The sequence below is a fragment of the Chiroxiphia lanceolata genome, chromosome 12, assembly GCF_009829145.1.
Source record: "Chiroxiphia lanceolata isolate bChiLan1 chromosome 12, bChiLan1.pri, whole genome shotgun sequence".
Lineage (NCBI taxonomy): Eukaryota > Metazoa > Chordata > Aves > Passeriformes > Pipridae > Chiroxiphia > Chiroxiphia lanceolata.
In genome coordinates this window covers 8,940,724-8,961,172 of record NC_045648.1, presented here as the reverse complement: position 1 = coordinate 8,961,172, position 20,449 = coordinate 8,940,724, and the positions used below count along the sequence as shown (strand labels likewise).

The window sequence follows — 20,449 nt, the reverse complement described above, 5'->3', positions numbered from 1 at the left end:
GATTCTCATAAGCCTTGATAGTCGCCCACTACAAAAACTTTATACACGTTTTATATATTATTGCCATGTATATATTTACTCCATGTTCACCCTATTCAATGAAAAAATAAGTTTTGTGAGCAAGGGAACAAGATTTTTGTTTTAATCTACTAACAGTCCCCCACCTGCCCCAAATACAGGCCTTTCCAGTGGCTGCCCACTATAATATCCCCCTTCCTATTTCCATTTCCTTCCTTTCCCATCTTCCTCTCTCAGATCTTACACGTGTGTAATGGGGCAGGCAGTGAAATGTGCTGAGGTCTATGCAGACCGGTCAGCAAATGCACACAGGGGGTTGTTTGGCCCCCTGGGTTTTGTCTTTTGAAATAAGTAGGGAGTCAAAAATAAAATAAGAAATTTGCACTCGATATTTATTTTGATAAACAATTGTGTACTCCAAACACCTACATGTTATTTCATTTGTAAGCCACAATCTGTTGGAACCAACGTCCCAAGAGCTCTTGTCATCATAAACCCGACAGTCAATGCATTACCACGGTCTGTGGACACAGAGAGCTTCCAAGTGCAAAGCAGATTATCAGAAAAGACATATTGCTGACCTCCTTAACAACCTGGACAATGCTCAACTCCAGTAAAAATGCTTCATATGTCTGCAATTTAGTTGTCTTAGTGCCATTGTAATAAATTAATAGAAAATATATCTTTTTTCATTGGAAAGTCTATAAGAAAATGTACAAACATCTAACTCCGAAAAAGGACCAGCTGTTTCGGCGACAGGTAAAACAAGCATTCAAACAGAGGCAAAAAAAACCCCAAACATCCAAACAAACAAAGAGACAAACAAACAAAATGCAATCAAAAACCCCCACTCTACCAATGGCAACTGCATAGGCAAACATGGAAACATCTGCAGTAATAAAACATTAAAAGAGGGTCACTGCAGCTTGTGCAGCGACTGTACAGGATGAACAAGGAACAAGCAGTCAGGTAATTCACTAGTCAGAATGTGCATGTGCAGTTTCTAGAACAGTCAAAGATTAAACAGTAATCGTATGGCACAAAGCTCTTGCTGACTGGTGATGGTATCAGGCTTCATTCTGTCTTCAGAGCAACACACTGACTCCACCCATGGAGGTCAACGGGAGCCCTTTGCATTTCACTGGCATGGCTGTCCCGGTACACGGCCACAATGCTCTGCTATCCCTCGGGATTACAGACTGCAGTGATTCCCTACTCCATATTCACAGCGTGAGACCCACCCGAGCTCCAAAACAGGCCCCATGTGACAAGCTCTGCATGATAGAACAAGCTACTTAAAAGTTTTCTTCTCTTAATAAGAGGAGATTTTTAGGAAAGAAAAAAAAGTTTTTTTCCTAGAGCCAAGTCTTATGATTTCACCCTGAGAATTCCCAAAACAGTAAAATCAGAAGCTACACTTCAGCATAAAGGCAGCTGCTCGTAGAAGCTGAACAAACCTGTCAGGGGATAGACCCACCTGGTGTGATCCTCCTGGCCATGTATACACTCACAGGGAGCAGGAGAGGGGAAATGGTTGTGGCCAGTGAAGCACCACAGAGGGCAACCCCTGCCCTGGGGGTCGTACAAAGCCAGATCCCACTCCAGGCACATTCCAAGCCCAGTATTCCTGCCCACCATCTGTTAAGTGCTCAGAAATACTCCTGCTTTGGTCCATCTCTTGAAAGCAAGTGTGTTCCACCAACACTGGTGCAATGGCATCAATGCCATTGGCTCAGGGCAGTGAAGAGGTTTAGATAACCCAGACTGATGGACTCAAGGGAATTCTTGTCAGTTTGTTCCCTTGACTTCATGGATATGGCTCCATTTTGGCCATCTGAGAACATCAGATAAACAATGTTTGTGCGATCATGGTTGAACCACCAGTGAGACTGACTCTTTCATGTTTGGAATGGTTTGTTAAATCCCCAAACCATCATAAGAATTTGGGGAAAAAAACCCAATCCACCTTACTTGCCTTTTACAAGTGTTGGCCATTCATTCTGGAAACAGCACAAATGCCTGAAGAACATTCGTTAACAGATTTGTTGGGAAGCAGGGAGGGAACACTTGGCTCTTCCTTCTTCTTTTTTTTTTTTTCAAATACACATGACATTCCATGAATTCAAAACAATTATATAATAAGACTGAAAAGAACATTTCCAGTTTCAAAACCCAGGAGAGGCTTGAGAGGAATGTAACTTACAGGATTACCTAAATTTTACTCATGGTTGCTTTGACTTTCAGAGTGACTGATCTAAACCAGGCTTATAGAGTACAGCACCTGCCCAGCCTTTGGAATGACACACAAAATCCTTGCTTTTCAGTCTAGCTGCAAGGTAGCATTTTGGATACTGTGGGGGAAAAGCAATTTAATTACATAAATTTTACTTAAGACAGAGCAAAATGAAGTAGCCATCAGCAACTATAATAATCTATGTGGCAACAGAACAGGTAGGGATAAAGTGGGGAAACAAACCCAAGTATTATTGGCAAAATTGTCATTCTATGCACTTTAAAAGGCTCATCATCCTGTCTTTTACACTTCCCCCCTGCCCTCAGATTTCTTAGAACAGCCTCCAGAGACACCTTCATGGCATTTCTGAGCAACACACAGAAATATTATTAAACACTAGAAGTGCTTTCAGTGTTTTACAAGGTAGTGTTTACTTTCCCAGCTTCAAGAGATGCCCCTGTAGAATCCTGATTCACACTAATCTGCCTTCATTACCCAGGTATTGTTTCAAGCAGGGGGACAGGAGGTACGAGACATCCAATTAGTGCATGGGCATTCCCACTTTAATTCTTCAGCTGCCTGGTAAGACCTCTGTCACCTTTCATGCAGGTCTCATGTAACTCTTCCAGGAGGACTAAGACAATAATATCCTTAAGCCTGAGGACAGGATTAGAAAGCAACACACAGCAGAGCAGTCTGATTCTGTTCCCTCTGATGTCCTGGGAAAGGCGAGGACATTATTTGATGTCAAATAAGGTAAGTCTCAGTATTCCTAGCTAAAAACTGGAAGCCCTGAAAGGGATGGCTTTAACTGGCAACCATAAACCCTCCAGACTGATCCTGAACACTATTTATAGAGGGGAAAGGTTGTAAGGGAAAGGTTGAGAAAATACATGTGCTAATTGGCATTGCTCTCCTTCTAGCAGAAATATGTGGTTTCATCAGTCTCCACTGGCATGTTTTGTCTGCTCCTTTTCTCATCTCTTCCCCAACTATGTGCCTTGGGTTGCATGTACAAAACACAACCCAAAGAGCTTGATCAAACCTCACAGAAGCTTTAGGATAAATGCCTACTGTCCAGTCACATTTCCCAGCATCTAGGTAATCGTTCTAATATATACTCTTTCTGCCTCAGATTGTCAACCAGCCTTTGAACTGACATTCCACGTGTATGTGAGCAGCTGGTTACACTATGAAAAAAAAAAAAAGTGTTTAGACAACTCAGAGGCTGGTAAAAGCAACAATCCTTGGTGGCCTTTAGACCTAGATCTCTCCCTTGGAGAGGCAGCACGTAGGTTAGTCTGTCACACGGGCGCTGATAAAACCAGCACCTGGTATAAGAACAGGTCAAACCTCGCTTAGTAACACGAGAGTCGACGCGGCATCGGCGTGCGAGCCCAGCCGGGTGGGGCTGGCGATCACAGGACACACGCTGGTCACAGAGGAAGGCTTTTCTGTCACATGTGGCCACTCTAGCTACTTACAGTAAGATTTCTTTTTGAACAGCAACGACAACAACAAAATGCTACACCTGGTGTGCAGGCTGGCGAGGCGCCTGCGGCGAGCGGTCAGTAGTCCGTCCCATGGGGCAGTGCTGGCAGCCAGGAGGCACAGCAGGGTGTCCTCACAACTTCATTTTCTTCACCACAGGGATTGGCAGTGCTTGGTAGATTTTAGCTGAGTCCTCGTTAGTGACCAGCTTCACCCAGACAGGGCGGAAGCTGCCTTTGAAGCCGACAAAAGCCATTTTTTCTGCAAATCAGAGCAAATATATCAGGAGTGCATCAAGGCTGAGCCAGAAAACCACCTGTGTGCACAGCTATGCCCCGTGGCTGGATGGGTGCAGGTTCACAAGAGCACCCTCGTGCACACAAACTTTGGCAACATGCATTCTCCAGGTACTAAAGCAATATTTTCCTAATTTAGCCTAATTAAAATTTTATTTACATTTTGTATGCTTCCATTAAGTAACAGGAGAAAGTGAGAAGAAGAAAAGCCTTTGTAGCAGGCAGCTTCAGCTGTCTGTTGAAGCTCTTATTATTTGCATGGTGGTTATATTCAAACTTCTTTCCTGCTTGGGGAAGGCAGGGGGATGATCATAGAATCCCAGAATTGTTTGGTTGGAAGTGACCTTAAAGATCATCTAGTTCAACTCTCCTGCCATGGGCATGGACACCTTCCACTAGACCAGGCTGAGACCCATCCAACCCAGCCTTGAACACTTCAAGGAATGGGGCATCCACAACCTCTCTGGCAACCTGTGCCAGGGCCTCACCAACCTCACAGGAAAGAATTTCGGGACAATAGACAAGACCCACATTAGTGAGTATAACATACACACAACACCAGAAGAAAGTATGCCAAAAGTTCACAGAGCTGACTGGAGAAACGTGCATATAGAGCAGTATTCTACTGCAGTATGTGATGCTCTGAAATCAGTATACTTTGTGCCATAAAGTTGGAATTGTTTCAAGAGAAAATCAGATAAAAATAAGTTCAGACAAGTAAAAAATCCTGGTTTCAGGCACTTAGCATGGAAAAAGGTCCAGTATTCCTATTGTTAAAATGTCTTTTTATTTAAAATTAATCTGGAAAAGCAGACCCCCTAAATTACCTACTTTTAGGAACAACTGCCAGAATCCTTTTTCCATCTACAGTTTTAAACTGAGTGCTGTTATCCAAAGCTGCAGTGGATACAACCTTACAGAATAAATAAATTATTGGTCCCAGGATGTTTGAGCACATGCTGATGGAAACGAGCAAGGCAAAGTTTAGAAGCAGAGAAAAGGTCCCTTTGCTGGAATCCTGGGAAGGAAATAGATCAAAAGGGGTTAGAACCGAGTTTTTAAAGAGAAGTTACCTTTTAACCTAAGCCCCTCTTCTGCTCCAAGTTTCTCCAGTACTTTAGTCCATGGTCCTCTTGAAATGAATCTTCCTTTAGATGTCACCAGCACTATGGAGCTGAAGGAAACAAAGACATGGATAAACTGATGAAGAGTCAGAACACATTCTTTGCTTTTTTGCCCTGAGGACTGGTGACTCCTGCCTGTGTGACTCAGACACCCACAAACTACAGTGGCTTCAGCTTTAATGGCTTTTACCAGTGCTTTCCAACAGTTTAGTCATATATTATTTTTCCAGTCAGGCAAAACCCATTAGAAAGCAGACAGAAGTCACTTTTTTTAAAAAACAACAATGTTTTCTAGGATGGTTCCAATGTTTCCAACCTGTAGTTCCATCCTGCATTGCTCAGAAAGACACATGCTCTCCCTGGGATGCTCTTAGCAAGTTTCAAGTAATTTCTTGTTCTTCCATTAGCAGATTAAACCAGAAGAAATTCACTTCTCTGAGACTTTTGTTGGCTGATGCTTTTCCTTTCAGTGCACTTCTGCTTAAAAAGTGCATTATTATTATTATTATTATTACCATCACTATCACTATCACTATCACTATCACTGACTTACTTGCATGTGCTCTATTTCAACTCAAAATTCTTCAGGTGCTCTACAAATGCCAAGTGATAAACAAAAGACGTCAGGTAAGTGTGCTGAACTAACACAAATCTGTGGTTGCTTGGGTAAAATTTGATAACTGGTTAGGCTTAATTCTAGATGGATAGAATAAAAACTCAAATCAAACATGAAGAAATATCATGTAGTCAGACTTTTCTGGGGAGAAGCACTGGACGCTTGGTGAAGTTAAGCTCATTACATCCTACAAGACCCACAGACACCTCCAATGGTCATCTCAAAGCCGACTGAGGAAGAGGTTTCTCCATCCACTGAGTTCCATGGAAGTTTTGCTATTATGTTTTGTGGGGCTGGGATGTTGTCTTTGTTCACGTCCTGATTAAAGCTGCATGACATGAATTGAGCAAACACTTGCTTAGATGAAATTATTTCATTCCACCTTGCGGGGTTTCCGTGAGTGTAACTTCCCTGACTCAAATGGCATTTTCAGTCTTGCAGAACGAGAGCTGTGCTGGGTCTGTTTTACGGCATCATCGTGGACACAAGTCACTAAAATTAATTAGGCAGCAGCTCCTGTGGAGCTCAAGCCCTGAGCTCCTGAGGGCAGCAGTTTTATCTTAACACCTCAGCTGGAACTGGAACTGTTCAGGGGAAAATAGCAATGGGTGGTAGCAGAGGAGCAAGAGGAGCAAAAGAGTTATCAGGACCTAGAATAAATGTGAGGTGTTAAAATGCCCCAGTGCTTACAAGGTTGGATTGAGCTGGCAGGCTGGTTTTGACGATTTTGTGAATGCTGAATCACCTCTTTTTTCTTCCTTCAATTCACTAACATCATTACTTTTTATTAAGCATTTCCTGCTACATAAGTTTAAAGTAAATTCACCAGATGTTTTGTTTTCTTATCCCTGGGAAAGTCATCAGAAAAATAATTTAAAAAAAAAAAGGCATTTGGCCCGCAGAGAGTTGCTTAAATGAATGGAAGGGCTTATCCTTGCTAGGAACACCTCTTCTCACAGCCCTAAATCCACGAACCTCGGAGTTGTTTGAGCAATCTCCTCACGAGCGATGGGCGAGGCTGGTGTGGCCCCGACCCCTCCACGGGCACCGTCTCTCTGTGCAGCCCCTGCCCTGCCCCACAGCAGGGAGGGGGGACCAGGAGCTGCCCCTACATGGCCCCATTGCCTGCACGGTTCCCACAGCTCAATCTGAGCAACAAACACTGTCATCCAGCTGAGGGGTTCCATGGCCACAGCTGAAGCCTGTGCCCGACCAAATCGGGAAGGCTGCAGGAGTTGGGCTGGGAAAACTTTTGTGAAAGGACAATGATTTTGGGGTTCAATTCTTGCAAACACATAGCTGAGTGAGACCTGAGAGATGCTGACCGCTCAACTTCCGGTCCTAATCCTAATCCTAAACCTAATCCTAATCCTATTCCAACACTAATCTGGTTTTGAGAAGACAATGAGGCTCATAAAGACTTAAATACATCTAAAGTCTAATATGATTCAATCTTCCAAAATAAGAAAGAATCCAGGAGCTGGATACAGCCAGGATTGAGACTGGATTTTTTGTAAAGCAGGATGATGGCCTCTCTGAAAAGAGAAAATTCTTATTTTTTTATGAAAGAAAAGTGAGCAGCTACCATGTTTCTCTGAAGTAACTACTGTATGTGACTTTTGCAACCTCCAGAATTATTTAAGACAACAGAAACACATCTGATTCCACCTGCATGGCACTCTGCTGAAACTTCCCCCAAGTCTCTAGAGTAAGTGCCAGAACAATATCTTGTCAATCTGCCCACAACTATTTCAGATGATTCATCAACAAAGCACTCATATTTGTAATAAATGTTACATATCAGATTTCAAATCCAAACAGATTTAATAACAATGAAATATAATTTACTTCCCAGGAGCACTCCACAAGCTAATATGGGAATAACCCCTTTGGTTAACAGGTTTCTGATGTTGTCCAACCCTCCTTCCAGCAGACGAAGCCTCTGTTCTCCAGGATGCAGGAACATGTGTTGGCTACTTATCACTCATTTGCAAAACTCTGCATTTCTAGCTGCCCATACTTAAAGTATTAAAGCATCCAGCCCTTAGGTCTGGACAGGGAAATGTACAAAGGGGAATGTATTTTATTAGTGGAATTTTCTGCTATTTGAGAGAACATGCAGGAAGCAGAAAAATGCAAACTGTGCACATCTGCACTGACCAGTGCTTTGTGAATTTAAGTCTGCAGTTTGTCTGTAACTCACAACATAAATGTAGCTCTGCAGTTTATCTGGGTCTCAATCAGTCTCTAAATCACAGAGCCTGCATCCTGCTGCTGCCTGCACACCCTGCACACATTTGGGCTCTGTTGGAGTCATCAGGCACAAAAACACATTGCTGGGTGTCTGGCCCAAGTTGGGTGACAAAATCCAGGAAAAAGATGAGTGTTATACACCATTCTTGTACATTGCACCTTAGTGACGCCAGATTATTTACTCACTGATCTTTGATGTTGTTGACATAATTTTCTATCTGTGCTGGGATTCCTTGTAGAATGGAGTTTTTTAATGTTACTCGATCAACAACTTTTCCATGATGTCCATCAATCACAACCAGCTGGATACCCTCATCAGTGAGGAAAAATCTGACACCGTCAACCTGTGCAGGGGGAAAAGTACTCTTGATCTATCATAGTAACACAATTGCAAATAATTACCTGTAAGAAGCACTGATAGACCTGAGTCATGGGACTGACCTTTCTATCAAAGGGCAGAATTCCAAGTCTCTGAGGTCAAGCTGTCCTGCATTTTTACTAGTAGGGAAAGTTACAGCCTTTTTTCCTTTTTTTTTTTTCAAAATACAAATCAGAATTGACCTGAATCTGACTACCCATGGTGACTTTGTAAGCAAGTTTTCCATAAAGATGAAGCAAGTGTCTTAGAAATTCATCCCATTAAGTTGACTGAGAGGATCTGCTCACCTCTATGTATGCAAAGTCATCCTTTAGGTGGAAATACTGTTTCTTATAAGTTTCTATTTTCACTTCTGTTAGGTGGTCCTTGGTCTTCTGTTTGGAGGAAAAAAAAAAAAGATAAACAAGAAGAGAAAAGAGTTTTTCTAGTGAAAGTGCCCATTACCTGAATGCTGCATTTTCCAAAAACATTTTAAACCTTGAAATTCAATCAACAGGAAAGCTACATAATAAGCACTGACTTGCCAAATTACATTGCTAATGAAACTGGGCACAATGGTAACCTGCCCGCTTATCCTGTCACTATTTAAATTGTTTCACCAAATGGCAGAGTGATTCTCACTTTACAGAACTGACACATAATTCTCTGAAGGTTTGCTCTGCATTCCTGTTCCAAGGGTGATGAGTGAAAAAAACCAAATAGCAGATAAATATCCCACCTCCCTCCCCTGAACCAGACTGGATACAGGAGACAGTGTTGTGCATTATATGAATGAGACACTCAGCTATGCAGTCCCCTCTCTGACACTGTTGTTCTTACAGCCTGGAGGAACTGAAGGCCAGACGAGGAACCTACTGTCTCTCCAGAGCCACATTCCTTGGACTAACCTGTCTTCCAGCTCATCACTTTTCACTCTGTGCTTTTAAGCACAGCACATCACATCAGACCCCGAAAAGGCCAAGCATCCAACTTCAACCCAAGTCTTGTGTGGCTCTGCCCTTTGAGGACCTGTGCTCTCTTCATGTGCAAGAATCTGTTTCCTATTATTTCATACACCTGAACCATTTCAGAAAATCAGGATATTCTGAACCTGGCACAAAGCTTTTCTATGTCTGTGCGCACAATATGTGCCAGAACTACAGATTTACACGAGCAATGGTTCTGTGATAAGGAACCAACTGCTTTACCAGTTGTGCACTGGAGAGCTTCTTCGGCATTGGCACTTCCACTATTGGTGTCTCGATGTACTTGGGATAGGCCATGGCTTCACAGTCACTGACACCAGCTGTCTCTGGGATCACAGCTTTGATCCTTATTCGTTCACAGCCCTTTACAGAGCAGAAAGCAAACTTCTCTTTCTCATTTTGAGCTTTGAGTTTCAGAAACAGCAGCCTGTGGGCAGGAGGAAAAAAGCAAATAGCATCCTTCAAACTCTTGGGAAAAAAAACCCCACTCCCAGTCTTGGTGGACTCCTTCCTACGTTTTGCAGTGATGTGCATTGAAACCCTTGACACTGACGTCTGCATTTTATAGCGCCCAACACACCACATGCAAATAAAAGGGGACACAAGTCTCAGAAATGGTTTAGAGAGCTCAGGTAACTTAAAACAGAGAATTAAGATGGCACTTAAACTCCCTTTGAACTCTATTCTATAATTATATACATATATGTAGAAATAGATGCTTTGTATTTTAGGTCTTTCCCATTATTTTAATCCTTTAAAAGGAAAATAACAGACTTTACACTCAGTTCCTGTGCACCCCTGTCAGAGTGTTTACAAATGGTTCAAAACAAGGGTTGCGTGTGTCTTAAGCTTCATGGTCTGCACTTTGCTTTTGTCTTTGATTTTTTTTTTTCTAATTTGTATTCACTTGGCAAAGCACTTCCCAGAGTACTTGGCAGTGCAGCAGAGGCTGTGAAGGACTGGCTGCCATGGAAGTCCCAGGAAAATTAAACACTGGTCAGATTCCCAGAAAACCTTCCTGGTTTTGTTGTGATCCTCACTAGCGGCATTAGCCAAGTGGCTCATGATTCCAGCAGCATTCCCAAAGCAGTGTCCAAATCAGCAAGGTCTGCTTTCTTACCCAGTGTGCTCATCCCAGTAGTAGTATCCTTTGGTAGGGTATCTGTGCTCCAGTTTCTCCATTTGAGAGGTTCTGTAGAAGGTTCCAGTTTTGTATGTTTTCTTCAAGAGACGGTTGTGGATGTCTGAGAGAATGGAAAATGTCGTCCCTTTAGGATAGCAAAACCCTACTTGGATCCAGTCGTTCCTAAAAATAGCAAAGACCCACATTGTAACAAGTCAACTATTATTTTACTGGACATGCTAGAAGCCAAACTAAATAATCCACTATGAAAAATGTAAGTTAATTTTTTCCTGGACAGTTAAAATTTTCATGGTTTGGGATGAATCAATGCAACGTAAATTAGACATAACAACCATGGGTTAGTTAAGCAACGTAGGTCAGATCTGCTCCTGACTTCTACACCTGTGACTTCCACATGCCAGGAATGAATTAGCTCTAAACTTCCAAAAATGAACCATGTTATCTTGCAGGGCTTCCCAGGGGAGGAAACAGGAATCTGAGATGTCTAATGAAAAGATGGTGAACTGAACGGACTTCCTGGAACAAGCATGTTCGTTCTGGAAGAGCTCATGAGGTGATGACCTCACCCATTAAAAATGTGTGGTTTACATTATTGGGCTGGAATGTTGGAATTTGGATCACTCACTTGTTGAAGTTGATGAGCCATATGGCCAGCTCTTCAGGGGCTGTCTTGTCCCAGTGGATGGTGTAGCCTTTCCTCAGAGTTATAACTGGCTGATACTGCTGGTAATGAGTGCTTTTGCTTAAAGCCCCTTCCAAGTAGAGTGGGTGATTGTGGTAGTCATTTTTTATTATTTTCATTTTCAGATTGGCTGGCTTGTAGGCTTGGATGTATATCTAGGTGAAAAAAAAAAAAAAAGATCACAAAGGGTTTAATGAACTACAGTAAAACATTAAAGGCCCAGATACTCAGTAGAGGTGAGCTGGTGTGAGCCCCGTGACCACAGAAGAGACCTGCATGCCTTTCATTTATCATTAATTTCTTAGGCTTCCTTTTCAACAAAACAAACCAAAAAAAGAAGGCTCATTTCCTCATCCACGGAGTTCAAGTGCATGTGCCAGAGAAGGCTTCAGACAGGCTGCAGCAGGGCTGAGGTGTTCCACAGTGTTAATGGCAGCACTCAGCAGCAGGGCAGTATCTAACTCAGACATCTGACTTCTGCTGAACAAGGATCCTTCTGTCTGGATTTCAGAAGCATGAAACCCAGCTCAGTGGTTAGAAATTGGCTGTAGTGACATTACACTGAAAAAACCCAACAGTTGCAACACCCAAGATAAAACCAGGCACTCTCAGCAGAGGAAAGTGAGGACTCTCGTGGCAGCAGCACTCAAAGCTCCTGTGGTGGGAAGAATGGTTTGGTGGTCACACACAGGATGAAAGAAAATGAGAGCTGAAGTCTAATTTCGACTGCTCAGCACATTTCCCATAACACTGTGGGCAATACTTCCCTCCATAAATCAAGCAAAAATAACTAGCCAACAGCCCATGGATTTATGAATATTAATGTGTTAATGCCCATGGAGCTCTCAGGAGACTTCAAGCAGAAGTTGTTGGAGCTGTCAGCAGCCAAGGCCCAAGTATTTGAAAATGTACCACAATATTCCTCATGTTCAAAACCACCTGTGCAGACATGCTGATAAATACACACTGAGCACCCTGAGGAAAGTCCATTTCTAAAGGTCAAGTTTTATAGAGCCAAGGAATTTAAAATAAAATAGAGTGATAATGATACTGCAAAGTAAGCAGCTTTACCTGTGCAAAGTGTCCACTGCAGATGGAACCTCTCCAATCGGGCACGTCGATGCAGTCAGGGTGCTTGATTAACCAGTTATCTTCTTTGATCAGGTATGAGCCTGGATATTCTGACACAGAACCATCTATGTCATGAAAAACTGATGTTTTATCACCATCCATATCCAGATCATTGAACCAGGGGCCAGGTTCTCCAAAGAAGACTCTTGAGGTAATCTAAACAAAACAGTGAAACATATTTTACATCTCCAGAAAGGAATTCATCACTTAAGAGTACAAAGCAAAGGATGCCTAGGGTCACTACAATGCCTCAAATTACCCACTTTCTGACTTTATTTGGCACTGAAAGTAGTTTGGACAAGAAATAGTTTTGGGTTTGTGGGTCAACTTCTGCTTGAAGAAATCTATATGCACTAACATCACCATTCTTTAAATGGCCACAGATTTTGGCTGCTCAGCTTGAGACATCATAGGCTTAATGTTCAATGGTTCTGAGGCCCCATGGCTCAGGTGAAGACTGCAGGTCCTCTGAGATCATCAAGCTGTAGTTGATGTGGTAATAAAACTTATGCAGTAATAAAACTGTGTGCTCCTGAAACCAATCATCCAAAGATGGGAGCACCAAAGTCATTTTCAGCTGAACTGGTTTTATAAAAGGTAGGAACATCACCACCATTTGGTACAGGCACATTAGGGTTGGCTCTGCCTGCACATTCCCTCTTCATTAAGCCTGAAGTCAGCACAGAGCTGGGTCACACACTTAAAAGGTGTGTTTGGTTTGTCAGGCAGAGCAGACACACATTTCCCTGCTGACCACAGGGAAAAGGCTAAAACAACTTGAATTTTAGCCTCAGTGGTGGGAAATTTGTTTTAAAATTCTGGAGGAAGGTTCAAGAGATGAGGCAATTTTACTACAGCCACTTCACTCATTGTTTGCTAATATAGTTTTAAGGTTCCAAAGCCATATGAAGTCATACTGATGTGGGGAACAGTCAGCAACCTCCCTTGGGAAATGGCTGCTGAGGCAACTTCTGACTGATATTTTTATCCAGCATAAATAAATGTCATGTCACCAGTCTGCCCCATGCAATGTGAGAGCACGACTGACCAACACTTTTAGGGGAATTTTGCCTTTCCCATCACATTTGGCAGTAGTCAGCACTTTTCCTGACCTGTGAGTGAGTCTGCTAATTTTTTGAAAATTAAGCAACCCAAATAATTTCAGTCCAACCACTTTATTTATTTATTTGTTTGCAATGTTTGGCAGTTGGATTTAACAGCTGCTAGAGGTGAACCTCAGCAAACCAATTAGAACGTATTTGTGCAGGCAAATATAAAAATAACTCAAAAGCACAGGCCCCAGCATGGGTTCAGACCAGCACCCAGAAGTTCATACTGTAATTCAAAGTTTGGCAAATCCTTTTTGGCTGGGCTTTGCTCTCAATTATGTCTGCAGGACTGGAGTCCATGGAATTACCCCAGTGTGCAGGACTGCAGAATTACCCTGCAGCAGCTCAGTTTCACTGGCTGTTCCCCAAAATCAGTATTTTCTGCTCCTAGGTCAGTTAGACTTTTCACAAAACAGACTTCCTTCTGTTGTCGCTTTAATATTATACTGCTGTTGAAAAAAAAAGGAGCAGATTCTTCTGCCTTTTTCAGTTTCCGAAACAAACAGAAATGGAAATAATTTTCACTTCAATGTCACTAATTTTATTTATTTTTTTTTTGGAGCTGATACCTGCTTCTGGTTTGCTGCAAACCTGACAGAGAATTGGATTTTCTTGTTACTGTACCCATCCAATTTTCTTTCTCTTAGCTGCCGACCTTTTTGTTAAACTTCTGGTAAACACAGTAGGCAACCCCTTGACGATCTCATGTTTTCTCCTTTTTGCCCACAACCCCATTTCCAAACCAAAGAGGCTTTTCTGAGAAGAATAACTCACAGGGACATCTTCAAAGTGGATGTCGGTGACGTTGTTGTTGGGGCAGCTCTGCCAGGCGTTGTTGAGCCGGAAGGCCAAGGCGCTCGTGTGCCGACCATCCAGGGCCGCGAACTTGCGGAAGGTGCAGTTCTGGACGTTGATGGGTCCATCGTAGAACTGAATCCCTCGAATTGGAAAATCCCTAAAATACATTTGGAGGAGACAGAGAGACTTGGTCATGACACATTAGCATCAGGATGAGCTGTATGCTAGATATGAACAGTCCCACAGCACTTGTTTCTCAGCTGCTTTCATTTTTCACGGCCCACAGGATGACTCCTGAGTTCAAGTTTTGGAAGAGAAGGGATTTCACTCCTTTTTAGGTCTGTGAAGTCCTTTTATCCCTGCAAGTTCAGTTCAAGTTCCTCCGTATTGAACAGATCATCTTTATTTAGTCTGTGCTCCTCCAGGGAATGAACTTATACCAATGCCAAAGCATTGACCCAAAGATGAATAAATTCGTGTTTGCCATCAGAAATGAGTTCTGCAGCAGTGAAACCTGAAACTCAACAGAGCTATGCAGACTCCTTGGGTTGAGTAATGGCTGGGCTAAAAGAAGTCCCACCGCATCTTTCAAAGGAACCTGGAGAGAAACATTGAAAATCAACTGCAATAAAAAAAAGGATTTGAAAACAAGGAAAGGTCCTACAATCTGTAGGGCTGAGGATATGTGAAGGGGTAGATTAATGAACCTTTAACAGCCTTTTCTGATATTATCTGCAAGGTAAAGAAGACATCGTTTTTCACACAGATTAAGTGAATGAGTTGCTTAAGCTCTTTAAGAGGCTGAGATAAGATGTTTCAAATTTCGTTTCTAACAAATAAATTTGATGCCTTCCTCATATGAATGGTTTCCCTTAGAGAAGACTTGCCTGCTCCAGTGCATTTGTTCTGTCTCTCTGACTTTCTGCACACAACACCCAAAATGAGATATGCCCACATATATATGCATAAAGGATATTGGGAGAGTCATAGAAGATTGGGTTTTCATTATTGCTAGAGTTAGTAATAAGCCTTCTGTATTGCTACTGACAGCAAAGTTGAGGCCCATAACAGCTAAGGTATTTGTTCATTGTGAGGCTACTGTTAGGATAACCATATTTTTAGGAATCACAGCAAAACAAGAGGCCACACACAAAGTTTACTGCCCATCTCAAAACTATTTAACAAAGGCATCAAATTTCTTTGTAGCAGCAACAGTAACAGTAGTGCTGAGGACATCCATGACCACATTTAGGCTCCTAGGAGCCTTCCTCACAGCTGCCCCGGATGGAGACTGTCACATTGCTCAGCCACTGCTGGCCACATATACAGAAATGCCCTGCTAGCACACAGTCCTGTTGCTGTCCTCCCAACTCCACTTCCAAAGTGGAGGGGGAAGGGAAGAGGAGCTTGATGCTGTCTTGGCAGCCTGCAAGGATGTACCTGCCAGCAGCAGCTGCACAGTGAGGACTCTGGGATCGGGAGACGTGAAATCAAATCCTTTCTGTACAATGGTTATTAAACTGAACAGCACTGAAGAAACCACATTGGGCTGGAGCTTGTACTGGGAGCAGAAACAGTGAGTGCTTTGATGTGCTGAGCTCAACTTACTGGCTAATGGGTAGGGTCCTTCCTCTGTGATCCAGACCTCCAGGTCCCCAGATCTCATTGTCCATTGTCTCAGTGCCCAGGTTTCCACTCTCACCAACAAACAGGCTGTTCTTGATCTCTTGCTTTGAACCATCATCATGAGGGAAGGTCCCACCACTAAGAGGGAAGGGCTGGAGGTGAAAGGGCTGCTCACACCCAGTCCCACTCCCTGTGCCCCAGGCTGCCACACAACCTGAGCCACACTTACCTCGCCAAGGTCAGTCCAATGCCATTGTCAGCAAACCTGCAAAGAGGACAGAGATTCTTCAGAAGAGATTTGATTTTGCTTTGGTTTATCATCACTATAACAAGCAAACCAAAGAGGTGGAGGACAGCAGGGATTAATTGCTATACAGTGCTTAGGCAGAACTTGGATTTTTCCAGGTTTGTTCCCTGTCCAGTTTTGGAAGATCTCTTTTGGCACATCTTGCAGTATATGCAGATCACATGAAGCAGCAGACGTGCACCTGACTGCTCCAAGCTGAGCTTCAGACAGTGATTACTAGGCATAGTTTATTTGTCTGATAAAGCTTTATCCCTTTGTCTAATGACCACACTCTTTTCACTGTTAGATTAAAAAAATCATGCTTAACTTCCATTCCAACTAGCATTTATTATTTAGTAGTGCTTTGCCTTATGCACACTTCTGTGCTCCTCTGTCTTCATGTATCACATACTGCTTCCATGAAAGAGCTTTGCAAGGGGAACTGTGATAAAAAGAGAGAAGCTTGGCTTCTCTTTCATCAAGAGGAAAACAGAGATCAGAGCTTCCTTATTAAAAATAAAAACAAAAATTAGAATAACTTTCTATTTTGCTGAAATTTCAAGCTTTCAGATGAGATAAATCGCAACTGTTGGTCCATGACTACTTCTTATAGAAAGGCTACAATGCATTGATAGAGCGAGTCAGTTTTGATGGTGTCTTCACACCAGTGTCACTCCTCACATGTCTATCTCCGATCTCGGCAGTAACACGAGAGCAGAGCCCAGCGCCGTGCTGCTGTCTGTAGGTGGCAGCCCTTCCCACCCTATCGCCTTCTCGCTTTCCTGTGTGCCACATGAACGTTTGCGTTGTTAATGCGATACATAAGTCTTTCTGCAGCAATAGAAATGGAAATGACTGTGGCTATAAAGACAATTACAGTTTGATGGCTGCTTCCTCCAATTCGCATACAGCCAGAGATTTGCTGCTGAAAGCTCATAAAGCACTTGGTCTTTTAGCACCCTCCATACGCTGCATTTCCTCCATAAGAAACGTGATGTCCCAGTGACCTGAGTGGGACCTGCGAGGACAACTCCTGCTGGCCACGGAGTGGGCTGGATACTCCTGGGTCATAAGAAACAAAAACTGCATTGCTCAATATGACATTTCTGACTGTTCTGCTACAGCCCCATTCTCACCAAGACGACTGGTTGCTTTAGGAGGTTTGGGTCACTCAAAGATAAGGCAGCTCTGGCCAGGAACTGGACATCAGATATCAGCTATTCCCACCAGGGTTATCACAATATGCCTTGTAAAGCGCCTTCTTCCTTTTTCTCCTCTTTCTTCATTGAGATTGATATCAGGAGCCTGGCTGAGCAGAAGAAACTGCAGCAGATCATCTGTTTTCAAGTGCAAGACAAATATCTGCTCTGAGCAGGGCAGGAAATGGCCTTCAAAGAGCACAGCACGTACTTGCCCAGTCTCTCTCCCTTGCTGCTGTGATGCCTAGTTTTATGTCTGCTTTGGCAGTACCTGCTTATTCAGCATAACAGTGAACCACATAAAACTGATCTGTGACCAGGCTGAGCCAGGGAAGGTGATGCATTTTGCTGTTTTCTTTTCAAAGCACCTCATTTTTCATGTAAAAAATTAGTTATTATTTTTAGTTATTTGCACCTGTGTGCCTGCGTGTTTGCATTGTGACCATTTGTGAGCGCTGGTCAACATCACAGCGAGAAACAATCTAAGGGATCTTCAGCTCAGACAGAGCAGGTTTTGTTTGTATAAAACAATGTCTGTGGTTTAACATTAACATTTCATCTTTATTTCAACCTTGGCCATATGGAAGGTGCAAAGCGATATAAATAGTCTGAACCACAGCTATGCTCGCCATAAACACCAGGCTGAACTCTTTAAGAGTTGAAATAAGGCAAAACTCACTGGCAGTTGTCCAGCCACACATCTCCACCTCGCAGCCAGGCCCCGTGATCCTGATTCTTGTAGGCAATAAAGCGCTCAATTATCGCAGGTTCCCTGGGCTTCAAAGGATCAGCATCCTTGTGCGGGCTGTACCTGTAACCAGGAGAGGAGAAAGTTTGGTGAGGGAAGGTAGCCTTGCTCGCTGCATGGCCCTGCTAAACATCTGATTTGTGGTAACTCAGGAACAGCTTTGGGACAACAGTCCATCCACGTAGCGTGTCTAGTCAAGCAGCGATGGCCAGACCCAGCTGCCAAGGGAAGGAAGGTCCAGGCAAGGCAGTTGTCAAGACCCACTCCAAGTTTCCTTTCACCTTTCCAGTATTGTATTGCTGATATATTGCTGAAAGCATGGAAAGTTTATTATTGCTCCCAAAAGTCTGAGATTCTTTTTTTTAATCCTTTACTGTTATCCTTTAGCATATTCCTGTTATTTAGATAAATATCCTTTTGTTTTCCCTTTTGACCATTCTTATCTCCTAACTTTGGCTATACTGTGGCCTTGAGTACCACTGCCAAGTTTTTCTTGCTGCAGAAAGGAATTAAAACATCTTGGAGAGGGGCCGAGAGTATGTCCTTCACTATTCCCACTACACAGGACACATGTAGAAGATTTATTAACTCTGAAGGTCTCCATATGATGAAATACTGGCCTGATGTAGCAAAAAAAAAGCAGACAGAAGTGGAAACTGTGGCGACATGTGCCCTGTCAGCCACCACTCGGGCCACAGGGTCTGAGAAAGGGTCTGGCTCTCTACAGTGATGCTGAGCCCAGCTGCCATTTACCCAGTCCTGAGGCACAGCTCTCCTTTTTACTGTTGAAGGAGCATCTTCCATCATACTACACATCTTAGAAAACCTGACAGATGAGTATCCAACGCAGTGCCAGCAACGGATGGTCCAGAGATTAAAATTCATTCCTCACCAATGGATAGCGAGGCCAAGCTGTCAAATTGCTAACAGATATTCAATAGCACTTTGCTTTGCTTAATAAGCCATCATATCAATCTAAAACTGAGCATCAGGTTGATAGGGTTCCAGTAAATGAATATTGCTTTGGCAGCTTCATCACTGTGAATTTGCTTTCAGGGAGAGATTTAGTATCAGCCCTTGTGAATTCCCCAGACATTGTTAAATACAGATATTTTGAGATGGGTTCCAATTTCATTCACATCTGTGATAACCAGAGGAACACTACAGGGTACAGAATTTGACTCAGATATTTAATGCCGTAACTGAATGTAGAATAATCTCTCCAACTCTGTAACTGTCCAGCCTAGCTCACAGTTTGCCCCAGCCAGCCTAGCTATAATCATTTATTCAGTTGTTCAGTCTTGACACATGAAAAGTGGAAAATGGAATAATCTGAGCTGCAGCCTATGCCAGTGGGTAATCCCCAAGCATAACCATGACTGTATTATGACTTGTTGGCTTCCAGGGGTCATTCCTGCCCTTGTATGGCAAGGGAGAAATTGCCTTTTGTAATCACTTACTGTGCCTGTGGCAGCAGGCAGTGTCCCAAGGCTCTTGTTCAGCTCTATGGAAAAACAGCATCCCAAGAGCAGGCTGCTCTTCATAAGTTATTTTTTAACAGTTACTTTTACCATTGAATTAATCACTTCAATTAACTGAGCATTAAAATAATGTAAATAACATTCACTTTTGAACATCTTTTAGCATCAGCTGCTAGCCAGGGCTCTGGGGTGATGTGGATCACAGGATAACTGATATTTGAGCTCCTGGCTGGGCTCCCCTGGGGAGGAGGACTGATCCTACCCCTGCAGTGCTTGCCCAGTGCATGACGACAGTAGTCTGGGTAACCCACACCCCTGAGATGGAAAGGACAAAAGGATAAAGTTGTCATTCTCCCCCTGCTGAGCAGAGGTTTTCAGCAGGTTTCTCTTCCTTGCATGGTTTCTTCTGTCAAGAAACCCAGTCGTGGGGGAATGCAGGTTGGGTGCAACTGGAGGTAATTGGTCTGTCAGGAAAGAAAACTATGAAATTTGAGAATATTTAAGTCCTTTTACGTGTCTGGGGGTTGGCAACTAAGTTAAGAGCGAGACTCAACCTCTAATGAGATACAAGGGTGCAGGTGCAGTCCTTACATCAGCCTCCTTACTGGGGCCAGCTTTGCCTGGGAATTCTCAGAAGCAACCAGACCAAAGTAGGTCTGCTGATATGATACAGTCTATAGAGAAATTTCCAGTATTTCTCAATTACTCCATTACACTGCACAGAGGTTGTGCACAGCAGCAGAGACGAAAGATCGTTCTGTGTATTTAATTGTGATTATTATTGCAGTGTCAGATTTAGAACTAGACCGAAATCGGAAATCAAAGCATGAGCTCCATGACATAAGCACTCCCTGTTCAAGCAGGTTTTAA

General features: G+C 43.0%; 1 protein-coding gene across 3 annotated transcripts in view; it reads right to left on the bottom strand.

Moving 5' to 3' along the window:
• Window positions 1-384: 384 nt before the first annotated feature.
• Window positions 385-20,449, bottom strand: part of CEMIP (cell migration inducing hyaluronidase 1) — a 58,516-nt gene continuing 38,451 nt past the window's right edge. For 2 of the 3 annotated variants that reach the window (XM_032700580.1, XM_032700579.1), the window contains 12 exons: window positions 18,030-18,161; window positions 16,095-16,130; window positions 15,848-16,003; window positions 14,216-14,396; window positions 12,273-12,488; window positions 11,145-11,356; window positions 10,496-10,681; window positions 9,598-9,802; window positions 8,698-8,784; window positions 8,218-8,375; window positions 5,112-5,212; window positions 385-4,003 (listed from right to left, as the gene is read on the bottom strand). In XM_032700580.1, coding sequence (XP_032556471.1) covers window positions 3,876-4,003; window positions 5,112-5,212; window positions 8,218-8,375; window positions 8,698-8,784; window positions 9,598-9,802; window positions 10,496-10,681; window positions 11,145-11,356; window positions 12,273-12,488; window positions 14,216-14,396; window positions 15,848-16,003; window positions 16,095-16,130; window positions 18,030-18,161 — 1,798 coding nt within the window. In that variant the 3' untranslated portion in view covers window positions 385-3,875. The remainder of the gene's footprint in view (window positions 4,004-5,111; window positions 5,213-8,217; window positions 8,376-8,697; window positions 8,785-9,597; window positions 9,803-10,495; window positions 10,682-11,144; window positions 11,357-12,272; window positions 12,489-14,215; window positions 14,397-15,847; window positions 16,004-16,094; window positions 16,131-18,029; window positions 18,162-20,449) is intronic. The other variant, XM_032700581.1, reaches the window with a different exon arrangement.